Source organism: Parasteatoda tepidariorum, chromosome 2 (genome assembly GCF_982258835.1).
Source record: "Parasteatoda tepidariorum strain Cologne lab strain chromosome 2, Ptep-v5.0, whole genome shotgun sequence".
In the NCBI taxonomy this organism is placed as follows: Eukaryota; Metazoa; Arthropoda; class Arachnida; order Araneae; family Theridiidae; genus Parasteatoda; species Parasteatoda tepidariorum.
The window spans coordinates 119510672-119530846 of NC_141756.1; the positions used below are offsets into that span (position 1 = coordinate 119510672).

At 29.2% G+C, this 20175-nt stretch overlaps 1 protein-coding gene across 1 annotated transcript in view; it reads left to right on the forward strand.

The window, feature by feature from the left end:
* LOC107453272 (protein Skeletor, isoforms B/C) overlaps window positions 1-20175 on the forward strand; it is a 77124-nt gene that overhangs the window by 37968 nt on the left and 18981 nt on the right. Inside the window, exons 7-9 of the mRNA XM_043050114.3 lie at window positions 2635-2821; window positions 16556-16655; window positions 19484-19623. Coding sequence (XP_042906048.2) covers window positions 2635-2821; window positions 16556-16655; window positions 19484-19623 — 427 coding nt within the window. The remainder of the gene's footprint in view (window positions 1-2634; window positions 2822-16555; window positions 16656-19483; window positions 19624-20175) is intronic.

The following is a 20175-nucleotide window of genomic DNA, read 5'->3' on the forward strand; positions in this document are numbered from 1 at the left end:
TATTAGTTTTTGTCTACTCATGACTATAATATGAGATATATTGTGTGGAAATATTGTGTTAATGATAATCGAATCAGAAAAAAAAAAAAAACTTTTAACCAATGGGTAACGTGAGTAACGTAATAATACTATCTCGATTTTGTCATTAGTCAGCGTCATGGTTATGACTATAAGGTTAATTTCATCTAATTTGTTTTTGTAGTTCATTTACGATTGTTTTGAATTCCGCTTTCACCATTCTTTACTTCAAACATTATTGAAATTGCTTCTAAGCTACTTCAGCTACAGATTCTTTTTACTGTTATTAAATGACTGTGACTAATATTATTCACGCTGGTGGAAATAAAAAAAAGAAAAGAAAAAGATTCTGAAATACAATTAACTCCAAGAAGTTCCAAAATTATCGTCTGCTTTTTTTTATTTATTTGATCTAGTTGGGCTGTTTTATTTCATTAATGCTTACGTTAGAAAGATATTTTATGACTCTTTTAACTCTTTATTTGCGATTATGGCGAGGAAGTTGATCTAGTCGAAAAGTGTGCGGTCGTGGAAAAAAAAAAAAAAACCTAGCGAAACATCAATTTTCCCAATGGATCAAATAAAAATAGAAGAGGAATAAAAAATATGGATCGTTTTTGCCTTTCTTTGTATGATTTCCGACTTATATGGTAAAAATGATTTTAATGCATTTAAAGTAGGAATTATATATAAAAAAAATTGGAAAAAAAAATAGTTTACGTGTTTATTAAAATAAATAAATAAAATTATATATTTTAATTAAAATAAAGCTCATCCATGTGCCGAATAAACACATTTTGTTTTTGTCTTGATTCTGTTTGTGGGTAAGCTGATATTTTGTTTTCATAAACATGTCTCAATTTTTTCCACTACTTTCAGAGCTCATATTTAAGACCCGGTCGTTATACAACGGTAGAAAATGTAGTCTTTATGTAACTACGTAGCTTAGTTGAAAATAAACTCATATATGCGATAAAATAATTAAAATAAACAATTATTTAAAATTATTTATTATTTTTTATTTATAGCTTAAATAAGATAATTTTTGTAATTTAGCATGTTTTATATTATGTACACAGCAGGATATTTTCAAAGTTGTTTTCACTTATCGACCATGAATCTTAACGACCCATCAAACAATAGGATAGATATGTGCTATAAAATTATCAGTTAGCTTACTTAAATCAATACCTTTTCTGATAATTATTCATTGTAATAAGAAGTTCTAACAAGAGTAAAAGCAATTATATTTGTCAATAGACAATCACATTGTAAAAACATTTAGACAGAAAAAATCATAAAATATTATTTTTTAATTGATAACATTATACCAAATGTTGACTAAAATATTGAATGCTAGTTCTCAAAAAAATATAGATATTTTTTTTTTTGTCAGATTTAGGTTAGTTAATAATAAAAACTTGTCATTTAGATGCAATTTTACACATAATTTGCTTATAATTTCCTAACTTATATTAACTCATAATTAACTTAGACTCATAATTAATCAGACACTATCTGATCAATAATATCAAAAAGGGAAAGGTTAGTACTTAGGTAGCTGAGAACCATACGTCAAAAATACGTATATTTCACCTTTAAATTTTACTAGCCATTCGTTAAATTTAAAAAAGGTCGAATTAATAACAAAACATGGTTATCCAAAAGATGCAAAATCTTACGTAAATAAAATTCGTTTTCATTTACGAATATTTTACAAGCAACTTTTTACTAGGTAAGAATGAGTACGTAATTTTTACATATTATTTACGTCAAAAATTACATAATCTGAAACGACGAATTATAGCAAAAAATGGAAAATTTATGTAAAATTTTACGTAAATAAATTCGTTTATTTTAAGATTATTTTACCAGCCACTTTTTATTAGGTAAGAATGGTACGTAATTTTTACATATTATTTAAGTCAACAATACGTCAAGAATTGCGTAAGCTGAAACGGCGAATTATAGCAAAAAATGGTAATGCAAAAAAGGGAAAATTTAAGTAAAATTTTATGTAAATTAATTAGTTTCTTTTATGAATACTTCACCAACCACTTTTTACAAGGTAGGAATGAGTATGTTATTTTTACATATTATTTACGTCAAAAGTTACGTAAGCTGAAACGCCGAATTATATCAAAAATTAGTTATCCAAAAAATGGAAAATTCACGTAAAATTTTACGTAAATTAATTCGTTTCTTTTAAGAATACTTTACCAACCACTTTTTACAAGGTAAGAATGAGTATGTTATTTTTACACATTATTTACGTCAAAAGTTACGTAAGCTGAAGCGCCGAATTATAGCAAAAAATGGAGAATTTACGTAAATAAATTCGTTTATTTTAAGATTATTTTACCAACTACTTTTTACTAGGTAAGAATGAGTGCGTTATTTTTACATATTATTTGCGTCAGCAACACGTCAAAATGTACATAAATTGAAAAGTAGAATGAAAAAAAAAATATCTGTGTCTGATTTCATAATTTAATTCTAAAGCATTAATTTACTGACGTAATAAAAGTTTGATAAACATAACTAGGTAAAAAGTTATTCGGGGTATTTTTTTTTTATTATTTAAACTATTATTATAGAGAAAATGTTTCTCCTCAGCTTGGCTCCCCTCGCCAAGTACACAGGTCGCACAGTGGTGATAACACTACCGGACGAGTACACCGTCCATGACTTTGACTGGTTTGGTGTATGGTGCGAAGAAGCGCAAGTCGATTTTGGTAGTGTCGCACTTCCCCACAACATCGTAGTACCACCTTCACCTAGGACACTGGGGATTGAACTTGAGGTACGATTTTTTCTTTCATTCAAAATTATTTGATAATAGGCTAAATATATTTGCGTAGCAGCTCTGTTAAGATAGAATAAAGTCCATCATTGTGAGTAGACCGATTTTTAATAGTTTTTGTTATAAATGATTGATTATTATTTACTATAGTTTTCTTATACCAGGACTCCTATTGATTAACATATCCTAGAGATCTTTTTAAGAGAGATTTCCCGTCCGTTAATGCATATTTCTCCTGTTCACAAAATATTTTATTGTTAAAAATGTCATTTCGCAAAGTATTATTTTATCGTAAAAACGGACTCTTCACAAATTATTTTATTGTAAAAACGGACTCTTCACAAATTATTTTATTCTAAAAAATGGGCATCTTTGCAAAATTTTTCTTCAATTCGATTTAGACCAATTTTGAATAATTTTTGACATTAATGACCGATAATTATTTACTATAGTTTTCTTATACCAGGACTATCTTTATTTATTTTTCCAATTGACTAATATATCGTAGAGATCTTCTTAAGAGAAATTTGTGGTCTGTTAATGTATTTCTCTCCTATTCACAAAATATTATTTTATCGTAAAAACGGACTCTTCACAAATTATTTTATTATGAAAGTGAACCCTTCACTAATTGTTTTATTCTAAAAAATGGACATTACAAAGTTTTTCTTTTGAGAAACGGCGTCGATGCCTCCTTTAGTTCATGGTTTTAGAAATACAACTTCTTGAATGACATGGTTTTTGTGTTTTTCATTTTCACATATTCATAAAAACATAACCTGCTTGTTAGAAAGAACCAAATTTACGATAATTTGAGATTTGGGAATAGGTTTTTTGAAAATCCTTAAAAAAAACAGGAACTTTTACAAAAATGTATGGAGACTCCGCTGCTTTTTGTGATTTTTTACCATATCAGAAGATCAGGGCCTTGTTTTCTCATATTCTCAAAATTATCAGTAGATTTTTCACAAGTTTAAAGAAAAAAACAGGACCTTTCACAAAAAAATCTTCCATAACCTTTACATTGGGTAAAAATCGAAGCGTCAAGCGTTAATATTAATGGGTTAATTTGGTAGTGAAATTACTGAGAAACTATATCAGTTTAATAACTGATAAATTAGTATATTTTGCATCAATTACAAATTTGTTAAATTTTTCAAATATTTTTGATTTTCTGTAAAAATTATTGAATAAAGGAATCAAAAGCCTATTCAACCAGGAGAAAGTTGTTACATTTATCAGAGAGCTGAAAATAATTTATTAAAAATGTCAAATTTAAAAAAAAAATGAAGGTATGAATAATACATAAAAATTATGGATTTGACAAATGATCTTTTAAATTATATAAAAGGCAAAAGTGTTTATGTTATTAACTTTTTATTGACCGAGGCAATCACAATTTCTTTTGAAAAGTATCAACTTTTTGAAGCTAATATGTGAATCTTTGACTTATCGTTTATGAGCAAGCAAAATAAATGTTGCTTAATAACAACAAGTAATAATATTAAGATACATTGATCTGTATTAAATTTAGTGTAGAGAAATGAAGTTAAAATCGAAGAAATTCAGATAGAAGTGAAAATGGTTTTAACTAGTTTAGAAAAAACTTCTTGTAGTTTAAAATTTGTAAAAGAGATTTTCAGTTACATCAATTTATTATGAGCTGTGTCTTTGCATGTAATAAAATTTTCTTTTTAAGAAAATACCTCAAATGTAATTTGATAGTTCATAAATTTTATGTGCAATCAAGTTCTTTAAGCAATCGAACTTTTTAAAAAGTTCTTAATTTCAAATTTGAAAATATCCGTTAATTTTTAATGATTCTCTGAATTTTTAGTAATAATATTCGGAGAAAAAAAATTTAAAATTCTACTATGTTCTGAAATTCAGAGAATATAGTTACCAATGAGAATTCGTCATCATTGGAGGATTTCAGCGAAGTATGAATTATAAAAGGAGATAATAATTTGGTACCCGTCTTTGAAAATTAAAATAATTGAAGTTTAAGTTTAGAAAGATTGAAAGGGACACTTTGGTAAATTCGAGTAAGTGAGTTTTAAACATCATAGTTTGAAAATAGTAAATGAAGATTATACTTTGTCTTCATTGCGTCTCCTTATAATTACCGAAATTTGTAATTCCCATTCAAACTGTTCACGTCAGACCCTTCGAAATGTAGAAGTTTAATTTGCTGATAAACAAAAAGTTTTATAAAATTACTGATTGCTTGCAAATATAAGTGAAAGTTGCAAATGCACTTGCAACTTTCTGCCACTTTCATTCGCTGGGAGCAGTGAAATGGACGCAATAAATGCCAAGTCATTTTATTAAATACGAATAAAAATCCGTCCTCTAGAAATTCCAATTTTTTTTTCTCTCTACAAAATGTCACTTATAATTTTCTTCCATTAAGCTCTTCCATTTATTTCATAAATGGATGCGAAAAAGAAAAAATTGCATTTTTGGAGGTTTTTTTTTCTTACCTAGTAAAGCAAAATCTATCAAGATATAAAAATTCTTATGTAAGAACAGACAAGTATTATTGAATAATTAATCAGGCAGTCAAAATTCTTTTTTCTTAAAATTTATAACCACGCACAAGTGTTTTAAAAAAATAGCCGTTAAAACCATACCGCTCGTGGTTAAACCAGTATGAATTAAATAAGATGCTGCTGGTGACACTGATGTTAAAATGAAAATAATTTAAGAATATAATCAATCAATTAATTGCTATCGTAAATAATTAAATGGATGTTTATTCCATGTAAAAGAAGATGTTTAAAGTATTAATCTTTCTAATATTCATTTCTGCCGGATTATAATAATAAACCCAAATGACAACGACCCAATTTCTTTGGAAAAAAAATTTGTCTCGCCCCAAGCAATTAATTGTAAATAATTATTTGACTCGGACGTCATACGAAGACAGATTGCTGATTCCAGAATAAATAAAAAGGGAACAATACATTTTGTAGGCCATACACGTATAAATTAAGCACAGAAATAGAGCGCACGTTGCCCTCTCACCCTTCACTCTGTGTCATTGATTCATTTTTGAAGAATTTTTGATGGAATTCTCTGGTGGATTATCTTTCGTGAAAACAAGATTTGTCGTTCTTTAATCAAAAGAATTTTGTGATCAGTGTGTTCGCCAGTTTGTTTTGCGTTTGTAATTTTCATGTAAACATCGTCACTCATGTCATATTTTTTGACATGACATCTCTGTTAGTAACAGGATATTAAGATTTAAGAGATACATATATGTTTTCTTTTTATTTTATATCATTTTCACTTTCTTTAAATAAATGAGCTATCGCAGCAAAAACTTTTTTTTATATTTTTATAACAGTCGTTGAATGGACCACCTAATTTTTTGAGTTTACGACTGCTAATGTTCAACTCCGTTCTCTTGTAATTTTGAACCCGATCCAGAAGACAAGGGTATTCCTGGATCAGGTATTGGGAGAAATTTGCTTTCGTAGAAAACTATTTTATATTGTAGGACTAATCCTCATTTGTGCTACATGGAGAGGAAAACTATGAAAACCTCCAACGGTTAGCCTGACGGCAAGGAAACTCTAACCCATGATCCGTCTATCACTGAGGATATTTTGCGTCAGCACTGTGGTTGGTGCAAGCCAGATGCGGAATTCGTATCTACCAGCCATCATTGGGATTCGAACCCGGTTCACCTCATTGGCAGACGAACGCTCTGTCCCCTGAGTCATCACGGCTCCAGCAAGGACTTTTAATAGAATTCTCTGGTGGATTAATTGTTCCCGTAGGCTAAATTTGTCGTTCTTTAATCAATAAAATTTTGTCATCAGCGTAATCGCCATTTACGTTATGTGGTAAGATAGGTAAAATCGTCACTCACTTAGGTAAACATCGTCTTAATAATTTTTTAGTTGATTATAGGCCAATAACGAGATATCCAAGGTACCAACGAAATATTAGGGTTGAAAAAATAATTATTTTGTTTTGATTTCGGATGAAATTCACTTTCATGAAATTATTTTGTTATCACATCGAAGATTATGTACTGAAAAATAAGGTATTCTAGTATAACTAAATTTATTCAGCAAGTAAATAATTATTTCAACATTAATAAAATACATCTAATGTAAAACAGAAATTTCTTTCACTTGTGATACTTACTTACCATTATAAAACTATTATCTTTTATAACTAAAATGATATTTTTTTTAAATGAATATTTTCCGCTATTAAATTATCAAATTAACATAGCGTACCTAGTATGGAAAATATTTATACCGTATGAAAATATTGAATTAGGTCCCAGAAACAATTCGAATGAAATTCTCTAGGATGAAATTATTTTGTCATCACATCATAGGTTTAGTACTAAAAACCAATTTTTTTCAGCATAAACAAATTTAATCATCACGGAAATATGTATTTCAAAATTAATAAAACACATATCATGCAGAAAATAATTATTTGCATTAAATGCTATAATGAAAAAATTAAATTTTCATAATAAATTGTGTGTTTTCTGTAACAAAATTATTTTTTTTTATGAAACGTTAAACAAACATCGCAACGCTAATTAGTAAATATTTTCTGCTAAATATTGAGGATTCGCTTCGATCAAATTAATAATATTAATTAATAATATTAATCAAATTAATAATAATTAATAAATACTCCAACAATTATAAAGTATTAATAATACAGAATACTTACATTAATTACTAGCTATTATGAAACGATAATTTTTCATAACAAAATTAACTTTTACGCATATAAAAATTATTATTTTTCTCTCTAAGAATGTTAAATAAACGCCTTAACTCTTGCTTAGAAAATATTTGCAGACAATTCTGCAATATCGAATCATATAATTATTCTTCCATGTTTCAAAATACTCAAATCAAAGGTATAAAGTATCAATTTATTCTTCTCAATTATAAAGTTTTCAATTGTTTCAAAATACCCTGTTATTTTCTTTCATAATTTCTGTCCATTTAAATCCTTTACCTAGGCTCTATGCTATATGCAAAGAATATATTTAATTTCTACCATCAGAATCCTCTTTTGTAATGAACAAATATTTTTGAGGGAACCTAATAAAAAAAATTATAGCAGTAGATATTTTAGAGCCCGCTTCGTAAGCAATTCTACGTTAGTTAGATAAACAAAAGATTTGTTTACGAAGTTCAGAAATAATCTTGATTAACAAGGCATAAAATTAATATTTTTATGTCAGCCACTAACTTATTTTTAATTTTATTTTTTTATAATATCGTATTTTGTTAAAGAGACATTTCATATTATGAAATATTTATTTGAGTACAACGACAATGAGTTGCATCCAGCGCTTCAACGTGTACTGGGTTGAATTGTAATTTCTTTTCAAATTGAAAATATGATTGAAGCAGAAATAAGTTGAATTAAAAACAAAATTTACGCTTTAAACAGATATAGAGAACGCTTCTCTCTCGGAAAAACATATTCCATTTCATTTGAATAGACAATTGATAACTTAATTGGATAAGGCATCACAGAAGAAAATTTGTAGATTTGCACTTCCTACAAGTAAATAAACTGTATAAAAAAAATATTGATTCTATAGGGTATTTTTTAGTTAAAAAACATTTATTAATTTGTATTTGAAACTTAAAATGCTTTCAAAGTAAATTTTAAAAAAAAATTATTTTGTTTTAATTATTTATTTTTAATTAAAGATTAATTTTTTAACTAAATATTTTTTAAAATTTTTATTTTTTTTAAATTTTAATTTGAAAATATTATTTTTAATTTTTAAATTTTATAATTTATTTTAATTTTTATAATTAATTTTGATTTTTATAATTAATTTTGATTTTTATAATTAATTTTGATTTTTATAATTAATTTTTAATCTTAAATAATTTATTTAATTTCGATTTTTATAAATAATTTTAAATTGATTTAAATTATTTAATTTTAATGTTTTTAATTTAATTTGTTTAATTTTATTTCTATAATTAATTTTTAATTTTCGTAATTTTTTTAAATTTAGTTAATTTTATATTATTCAGTTATTTTTTTTAATATTAATCATTTTCTTAAAATTTGATTTTTAGAATTTTATTTTTAATATTTAGTTTTTTTTAAAATTAATTTATGATAAAAAACAAAACATGCCTTCAACTTCATTAGGCTTCAGACTTAGATCTGTATATTTAAAAAAGATTAATTTCAAATAGGAAGTTATTTTTCAGTCAACCAATAACTATATTTTGAGTCAACCAATAACTATATTTTGAGTCTGCGGCACTCTATAGATTATTTATTATAGATTTTTTATTATTGTTCTATTAATACAGCCAATAACTTTATTAAACCAGATTCATAACTTTAAAAAAAATTTCAACTTTTTTTTTAGTTTAATTACATTTTTATTCTTCTATTTGTTACAACCAATTTATGATACGGTGAAATAGATTAAGGATTATATTTTTCAAATTTATTATGTAACATTTAAATAGTTAAAAAAAAATTTTTGGAATTTTTATTACATCTTCAACTCGATAAAATAAAAGCGTGTTAACGCAAAATAAATAAAATGAAAACAAAATATGGCAGACATCTAAATATAATTATATCTTGTTAGCAGGTGAAGAAAGAGACTTGAATAGAATCCCATCTTTCTTCTTTCTTTTCTTGAAAAGAAAAATCAATAAAGAAAAACTTAGTTTGCAACTCCTTGAACAAAGCTACTTGTTGCTGCCCGGAGTTTTCTTTTTAGCTTCTGAAAGGACTCTTAATTCAATTTTTTTTATCCTTCTGTTGACAAAAAATACGCTATGATTATGAAGCTGTAATACTTTGAATTTGAATAAAGAGAGTTAAAAATTATTAGACTTGTTTATCTTTTAACCGCTTCCCTTACAAATTAAAAAAAAATGCAAATTTTATCCTCATAAAGTATTAAATGGTACTTAATATATATAATAGTAATTTAAGTAAAATTTTTTAAGAGGTCGACAATTAGTAGAATTTTTTTCTCAAGGTAAAAAATCATTATAATTAATAAATAATTCTCACTAATTTTTTTTAAAAAAATGTGAATTTATTTTCTAGTAAAATTTTGCTCTATTTTTTCAAAATATATAGAGGACCAAGCTAGTCAAAGATGGACGTTAGCTCTACATAACCGCTAAGAATAACTGTTACAAATCTTAACAATTTTATTAATAAGTACTGCATAAAAAAGCGATATTTCATAGGACGAAACAGTTGTCAGAAAACCCCCATTAAGTTTTTAAAATAACTTATGCGTGATAGTACGTAAGTCTTTCGACGTTCGAAGTGTTTTAATTTTACAAAGTTTTCTAAATTTTTGAATCTTGATGGCGATGTTCTGCCACCTGTATTTTACTTCTTTAACAACAAAATCGTTTTCATTTAAGTCTTCAATACGTCTATCAGCATCAGTTTCACACTGTATTGTGTATCTGTTCAAAAGACACTATACTGTATTCTACAGTATAGTAGAACAGTATCACACTGTAGTTGTAAAATTAGATGTGCATTGTTTACTAGGAATCTTTGATAAGGGAAATTATTTTTTAACAGCTTTTTTTTTTTATCTAGGACTTTCTTGACCTCGGGATCTAGAATTTTTTTTTTTAAATGATTTCAGATGAATGCTTTAAACGGAAATAACCGATATCACTAAAAAAAATTCGCCATTTCAAGTCATTTAAGTAAACAAATATGGCATCAGAAATTATTCGAAAATAAAAAAGAACAAACACAGAGCAAGTGTACTTGGGTTTCGTTCCTAAAAAACTTAAATGTTAGACTGGCATAGCTATTCTTTAAACACATTGAGTTTCTTGAGTTCGCTAGATTTCAAGGTCAATTTTTTTTTCATTCTTTCTTCAAGCCTCATAACTGTTATAAAAATAGGAAGAACTTAAAGATGAAAATTTTCTTTGTATTACTTACCATCATCAACCATTTACTTTTTTCATCCACCGAACAATAAAAAACACTTTTTTAAATGTTACAAATGTATTTTTCATCATTGGAAACAAAAATGAAAGTACATCGAAATCCAGCAATTTTTGTATATATTTGTTTACAAAACCTTTTAACTAGCATACAGTAGTTTTATTCTTCTTTTAACTTTGTGAAGTGTAATTCTGCAGAATGAAAGTTAGTTCAAAATGATTAATGAATTTCAATTCCATACTGTGCTTGTTTTTCTTTTATCTGTTTGAAACTCAATTGAGAGGGATAAACAATTCTTTTTTTTTTTAAATGATTGCATTTTTACATAAAACTACGTTCAGATACGTAACGTCTAGCTTTCACGAGAACTCCTCCCGACTGGATGTTTGAGGATGGCTGTTGCTATGGAAACATATTATGTTATTATACTTTCCCAACATAAACCAAGAGGAAACGATTAACCCCACACTCCTATATGAATCTTCATAATCAAACCCATCAGCCAGCGAGTTTGACATCTGGTGGAGTTTCTTTGAAAGTCAAACAGTACTTTACAAATTTATTTATTTGTCATTAGAAAGTAGCACAATACTCAGGCGTTGCCTTCATAGATATGGTGGTATTTTTCAACAAAATTGCCCTCCTGAATGAAATTAAAATGTAGCTTTTCATTTTTTTTTTATTCCACGAAAGAGGATTGTTTGTTGGCTATTCCGGAACTTTGGTCATTCCTTTTCCCTCTTACCAAATCCTGCTGCAGCTTATATAATGAGAGACATATTGTTATAAGGCAAATACAAAGATGATTACCAATTAACTGAAGGCTTATTCAGATCTTTGCTCTCTAGTCTACTTCAGTTAGTTTCTCGTAGATTTGCCCAAATCTAAATCATGTCAAAGTGAATAGTCAGTATTTTTTTTACGATCCTTCGGAAGAAAATTGGCCATTGGCTATTTTAAAACAGTGACCATCTTATTCCACTCTTATCATCAATTGAAATCCTGTTGCAGCAAAAGTAAAAAGAGAAACTTTACTTCAGTGAAAGACAGGGAGAGAAAAAGTTACGTATGATTAACAATTAGCTGAAGGCTAATTTAGATCTCTGCTCTCTAGTCTAGTTCCGTGAATTGCTCTTAGATTTGCCCGAATCCAGACAAATGATGTCAAACTGTTCTAAGAATTTCCTCATAAATAGTCACCATTTTTTTTTTACTATCCATCGGAAGAAAAATGGCCATTGGCTATTTTAAAACAGTGACCATCTTATTCTAATCTTATCATCAATCGAAATCCCGTTGTAGCAAAAGTAAGAAGAGATTTATTTCAATGAAAGACATGGAGAGAAAAAGTTACATATGATTAACTGAAGGCTTATTTAGAGCTTTGCTCTCTTAACCTTGAGTTGTAGTATGATTTGATTTCAAAACCTGATTTTGATTGCTTACGTATTAATGAAAGATCTCCCATCTCTAGTCTCATTGCATATTAAGAGAAGGAGATTTAATAGAGCAACTGTAAAAGTGTAGTTATCTAAGGTAGCCATTTTTTTTGCTGTTGTGGATATGTGAAATAAATGATTTAACAATAAACATACCGACACTTAATCTATACCTATTTCTACACTTAATCTATACCTATATGGAAGGAAATAAACTAAAAAAAAAAACTTTATTATGATTAAACAAAATTGTATATTGCCAATTTTAATGTATTACAAACACAAAGCATAAGAATTTTTAATTCATTGCTCAACGCTTTTTTACATATACAGGGCGTTTCCATTGTACATTTTCTGCAAACATATTTCTTCTAATTATTATTATTTTTATTATTCTTATAATTGTAAGAATATATAATTCGTATAATTAATTTTATTTCTTCGAAAAACTTGTGCTGTCTTGATTGTTTTGACATTTTTCTGGGTAAAAACTAACAGTTAGTTAGAAATGAAGTAAAGCTATCAAAGTAAAATATAAGCTACTTACCAAAACATTTAGTTTTTTTTCACTTTTTCTGACACAAAAATGTCAATCTTAAATGTGAGGTACTTTCTTGAAATTTGAATTCACAGTTATTCTGATTAAACTCACTACGCAACTGTCTTTGCAGAAATGTGCAACTTATCGAACGCAATACGTTGAACACGCATTGCATTGTCATTTCTGATCCGATAACCTTATAAAGCAAAAAATTGTTCTCCCAGTCAAATGACCAGTTGTAGTAGAAATAGACATACGACTAGTAAAATATTTAAAAAAATAATAATAGATTATTAACTATATATAATTATTAGAAAAGTCATGAAATCAAATGTGCAAAAACGATAAGATGATAAGCGCATTCTCGATGCCAAAGTTCTTAAACGATCAATTGGCCGGTTATGGTATAGTGTTAATTATTAAAATCTTCTGATGGCAATAAAACATTTTCTTTCTTTATTTTTTTTTTACAGTTCTATATTTTGTACGAGAATGAAAGTTTTGAGTGTGGCAATATTAGGACTGGAAATTACACGCAATTCAAAAAAAAAAACTGAATATTTTTTGATATAGTCGTACACTTTCCACGTACTTAGACGTATTCTTAATGATTTGAAAGTTTAATCCTACACATTGTAATTAATTAATGCTGGCGATTGTTTTAATTAGGAAATAAGACACAAAACGTTCTTAAGTGAATAAACATACTTCTTTTTTTCTATAGATATTACTTTTTGACCTTCTAAATATAGGAGACATCGGTTAACTACTAATCACTATTAATCCAAGTAAGGCAAAACAAAAACCTCTAACTGAACTAATTATTTACTAGAACTGGAGTTGATCCCTAAGCTCGGTTTCGTATTGGTTATTTATTTCCGTATTTCCGAGTCATCTGTCATTTGGAAAATATGGTCTTAATGGTTCAGCCAGAAGAGCTGGCGAAAAATTCAGGCACTTAATGTTCATTTTATATCAAAAAATCGTATTTTGAAGATCAAAAATTCTAATTCTTCGAGAGAAAAAAAATATTTCAAATAAAAAATACGTTTCTGCGTCTGTTTTCGTTACATAAAAAATCGTCTGCTCTAATTAATTAGCTTATTTAAGGTATGACTCTCGAACCAATTAAATTATCCTACCATTACTCTAACTGTTCTAAAAAGTACGCTCGATCTCGAGCGTTTTTGAAAACAAGTTTCGAAACTATTGAAGTATTACCTTCATTACAAAACAACGTTTTTATATTTATCAGATTGCTCAGATAAACATATTTGCAACGTAAATTCCTTCATAATTGCGTAAATATATAAAATTCTTGACGTATTTTAATTATAATAAAGCTAAATTGAACTATTCTTTGGAAAGAAGTAAATTTGGACACACGAGCTTGATAAATTACTTCAAAAAGAGTTTCATTTGAGCAATTTGTCCCAAACCCATAACTCAAAATGTGAAAACTATAAAATTAAAGGGTCCGACAGTCTTTTGATTAACCTATTGGATATTTTCTAGACCTCGATTATTCTAACGGTTTTTGAGGAAGTAAAATCGGAATATTTCAATTCGGTTATGCTCATTCAGAGAAAACCTATTTTAATGCCTGGTTTTGTAAAATTTTCTAATCAGCATATTCAAAATTTGTCTCACCAACTCCAAGTATAGCAAATAGATTTGATCGAAATTCAAAAAAAAAAAATTTTTGTTTTTTGTTTATTCATTTATTAGGGTCTATTTTATATCTATTGTGCATCTTTCTGTTATTTGGAGATAAAAAGTCATGCAAGTAAATATTTCCATTTCTACATGCAAATGAATATCGCTGTTTAATGATACGATTCTGCATTTGCTGAGAAATAGATAACATATTTATAGTCTTAGCCAAATAATATTTTTTACATTTTTATCCGTTGTTGAACAGCCGACCCAATTTTAGATCTACAACTACTAATGTTCAACTCTGTAGCCTTGCAGTTTTGAACCAGTTCAGAAGACAAGGAAACTCCCGGATCAGTACCCCCAGATTTATTGATTTGTTATGGGAACATAGAGGACTTTGTGACTCGACAGATGTAACGTGCATCAGTCACCATTTACTATATGGGGAGTCTTCGGCCGGCGGGGATCGAACCCACGAACTCTTGGACATGGGCTCAATGCCCTACCAACTAGACTATCTCGGCCCTAGACAAATAAATTACCAAATTTCATGCTATTGATTACTTAATTGTATTTTAACGTTAAATTTCTTCTATCTTATTATATTATTTCGGAATAATTTGGGTCCAAAAAAGTTGAATATAATCTACAATTTTATTTATTCTTTTCTAAAAGAGAAGCAAAATAACCGTCAATCAACGATAGGGCTTTTAGCTTTGGACAAAGCCTTAAAAAAAATGCTTAGAAGCTTTTAAAATTCAAAAAAAAAATTTTTATAATAATAGTCACTTTTTCATCAAATTTTGGATATAATTCAAACCACCTTCTAAAAGCTTGTGCATTACTTTATTTTAAACTTCATATACAGTAATTTTTCAGTGCACTGTGTGTATATATACTGTACGTTGCACGTACATAAGGGAAATCATGTCTGTACATATTGTTTGGTAATAAATTCATTTTCCCTTTGTTTCTCTCTCTCTTCGATAAATTCAATTTTTTTTGTACCCCACTTTTCATTAAATTCAAATTTTTCGTTCTTCTCTTTTAGTATATTATTCAGTTAATATGAATAGGGCCTGATATTCGCAAGGGCAGAAAGGGAACATGTCCTCAGCTCCCAAAATGATAGCGGCCTCCAAATATTAATATTTTAATATTAATATTTAAGATTTTAATATCACATTTTATTCAAAATTTTACTTTGTTTCTTCAAATTTTTACAGTAGTCTAATGTTTATCCAAAAATCTAACTTTTATACGTAAAAAATAGTAGTTCCAATGTATTTTTGTTTAATCAAAAATATGAGGCACCATTTACACCGTTGCGAAAAGTGCCATCCGTATACTATACGCATCATGTGTTAAGAAAGAATGTACCACCCATATTCTCAATCTTTGTTGATTTGTTAGGGACTCAAAAGCAAATGAGGGGGCTTATTTGGGGCGAGAAAAAAAATTGAAACAGAAAACGATTAAGTTGCAAACGAAAAGGAAAATATTTTCCATTTTTCCGACGACAACTTTACGTTGTCTGTCGCAAATGTCTTTCATTTTTCTTCATTCGTCTTGCGACTCTTGAGAATGGGCGCCTATTTTTAAGCGCTCGAAACATATCGACTTTAACACCTTCATAAGTTTCTGAAGCAAATGATGGTTTTATATTATAAAATGTATGGCTCTATTACACTGTAAAAATGTTGGAAAACTAATTTTGACTCGACAAGAGACTTAGAGAACTTCATTTAATGACGTGTTTCCGATCAATTGGAGAAACATTTCTTTTATTTTCAGAAGTACGAAACTGAATCCAGGGTACGTAGCGTTTTTAAGAAAGTGTTTAAAGGTGCTTATTTTCAATTTATGTTTTTCTAAAGCCCTTATAGGTTATTTTTTTTATTGGGGGTTTGTGAAAAGTGCTTAATTTTCTATATTTTAAAAGGAGTTTTTTTCTTCGAATATCGATTGCCGTCATAAATTACAACAAAGTGCATGATTTTCACAATTTTATTCACAAACATTTTTGAAAATTATATGCACCGTAGGTGTCTTTTACATTTAGAAAAGTTTCTGGATTTTTTTAACAGTGTAGTGAGAATAAATTTATTGTATTTTTTCTTATCCTTTCAGTACAAGCTGAATTGTGAGGTTTTGCGTGACGACCTTGGTTATGAGGTTAGGTGGATTATGGATGGAGAAGATATCGTCATGCAGTTAGTTGCTAGACTTGGTAAGTACGCCATTTATATTATCTTCATAAATTTTGTTGAACTAGATGGGGTAACCAATCCCAGTAGAATACAGTGGCAAAAAAGAAATCATTCCCAAGTCCATTGATGGACCAACATAATCTTGATGGTAACCATCAATAATTCGATCATGAACCATTACATTTTTTGATCGTAACTAACATAAGTAACCATAACCTCCATATAGGAATTCGGACTGATTTATGATGGCCCAACGTAAGAATAGCAACTTGTTGTGATGGTTTGTTCATGGCGAACCGTCACGAATTCCCACCATCCTAAGGTAGGAATGACTACCACCATCCTAATGTAGGAATTCGGACAGATTTATGATGGTCCGGCATAAATTGTTCTGATGGTATATTACTGAGAACCAACAAGAATTCCCATTAAACCATCTTGGAGATGTATAGTTGGAACCATCACGGATCCTCATGGATTGTTGGTCTATGAGAGTCAAACTTCTCTTTATGGTTAACCATCACAGCATTAAAGTATCATGGAATGATGGAAGTTTGTTGGCATATCAAAAACCATGAACACGTAATTGAAAATGCTGAATGATGGTGATCATCAAATAATGTTGGACTATCATGAATTGTACTGAAACCAACTTCGAAACTTTTTGATGAGGCCATCAAGACTTGGGTGCTGATGACACTGATGAAGGTTATTGTTTATAGAACCAAAACTATAAAATTTGAATAACTGTACTTTCATTTGTGCTTTATTCACATTTTTTTTTCTTTAATCTACATAAAAGTATGCCCTATGCCGACCGGCCTGTGTAGGGGATAGGGAACTGTCTTTGCATCAGAAAGGTCCAGGGTTCGAATCCCGGGCAAGGCATGGGTGTTTCTTTCTCTCTCTCTGTGTTCTATGTCCTTTCTCCTTTGTGTGTGAATGTGACCCGCCCTATAAACGAGTTGTGGTTGTGTGAATGACTTGGCAGAAGTCGAATTCTTGGCCATAGATGGCGCCACTGAAAAACAGGAACAATCGCACCCACACTGCCTAAACGCATACGACAAAAAAAGTATACCCTATACTATTTGCACTTCTTGAAAATTATTGCTGAGAGAAATCTCTTACAAGAGAATGATCCTCGTTGTTCAGCGATGTTTCACCGGGGCTATTGCGTCTCATTGCGAGGCCATAAACGTTACTGAAAAGCGGAAGTCTGCTTGACAGTTTTTCCATGCAAGTCTCTACCATGCAAGTCTTTCTAAAAGTTAAGAAAAATAATTATTTTCACACGCAGGATTGCTCAATGTATATAGAAAAAAAATACAGAAAAATATAAGCTACAATTTTTCGAAGCGTAAAATTTTTTTGTCTCTTTGCAAGTCTGATGCAAAATTGCGCATACAATGTTATGAAGTCATTGTTACCCAAAGTAAATGTATAGTGCGGCTTTTAGGAGAACTCCTCCAGGCACCAGTCTCGCGTTGTGGCTGGTACCATGGTTACGAAAAAAGGCACTTCGAATAGGGGTGAGAGGTGAATAGCTTTGTCTCGATCTTGGCATAGGTCAGCGTGAGTAAACCAATCGACATCTTCATTCCTCCATTGTACCCTTATTAGAATGCTTCTTAATGAATACCTTATGCTTTTGCTTGTTACCATAGCAGTAGACTTTTAGTCTGGATGAGTTCTCCTCAAAACTGCACTAAAAAGGATAGAATCTTTGCAATAATAAACACCAAATCAACAAACAGAAATTATCACTCTTACCGAAATGACAGCCAAACTAACGAAGTTGCACGCAGAGAAGCAGCATGCCCTTCAACACCTAAACTAGCACAGACTGATGGTCAATTCTTTTCCCTTACTAAGATAAGCACTTTTACAGGTGTACAGTGCACAACATTTCAAAAAGGACCACCTTGAATAACTTTTGATCTAATGAACGGATCTTCACGTTCTAGGACACAATCGAAATGGCTTGAGGACGTGACTTCAAATATTCTAATTATTATATATATTTTATTTTAAATTACGATTTTACAATTTTTTTAATAATGGGAGAAAATATTTTGATTGTAAGATATGCAATTTTTGCATCATTTCGAAGAACATAATTTTATATGGTAAAATACAAAATTTGAGCGAAATCAGTCGAATAGCTCTTGAGAAATTGAATTTTAAACATCTGATTTATCTGAAATTCAATATCTTAGGATGTTTTCAACCAATTTTTCTCAAATTTTGTTTTTTTCCATTTAAAATAGTATTCTTTAAAATAATGCAATATATCTTACGATTCAAAGTGTTTTCAACCAATATTAAATTACATAATAAAAAAATAATAAAGACTTACTAAAAGTTATTTTTTGCTTGAAATTCTCTTTGGGTTTTATAATTGCTGTGTGCGAAATTTTTTCAATTCGCTTAAAAAGTTCTCCAGATATAGCGAAATACGCAAGAAGTAAAATTACCCTATTTCACAGATTGCGGCTAGCCCTTATATTTTGGGGGATTATGAAATCCGAATTTGTGGAAAAAAAGGTATATTTATTCAGAGAAAGTACGTTTTTTTGTCTGATTTAGTGACTTAAAAAATATCGCCTACATTTATTAATTAGCTTATTTGAGCTCAACCTCTCGATCTATTAAGATTGAGACCTATAACATGAAGATCCGATCATTATATCAAAGGTTATTCAGGGTGGTTCGTTTTTTTTTTTTTTTTTTTTTTTTTTTTTTTGCGCACAGTTTTCTGTGATAAATTACAGAGATAAGCAGGGAAATTAGCTCTGCAAATCTGCATAGATGAACAGTTAAACAATGCACTTTTATTTCATTTCAGAGACCGGTGATTACATGTCTTTCGGTCTGAGTAAGAACGATAGCAGATCTGAGATGGTGAAAGCAGACGCCATTGTTGCTTGGATAGACAAGAAGAGGAAGGGACACGCCGTCGACTATTACCTAGAGAGCAAAGAACAAGTAACATATCTATCTCATAATAAATATTTTCACAGGAAAACACTACAGCGTTTAAAGGGAATTGCAAGCTCGTTGCTTAGCAACCATTAAAGACAATTTTTTGTCTAACTCATCTCGGTAACCTAGCAACGAAAAGGAATTTCATAAAATTTTCTTTTAAATACCAGGGAAGGGTCAAGCAACATTTTAGCAGAGCCTGACTAAGGCAAGGGCATACGGGGCAATTGCCCCAAGCCCCCACATCAGAGGGATCATCCAAATCGAATAGAAAGTATATTTTACGTTTCATTCTTTAATGAACTTTTTTTTTAACAAAATATCAGTACCGTGTAAAATCCTTCAGTTTTACGTTAGCTTCTTCATTAATCTATTGTATGAACACAAAACTTTATTTCCTAAACTCATGGCTTTCTAGGGCAGAATTCAGCAAAATTTTCGTAATTACGATTGACAAATTTAGCCAATCAAAAGCCTTATTTTTACATATCGCAAAGAGCAATATGTTTAAAAAATACGGGCTTCTGATTGGCTTAATTGAGCTATCGTAATTGA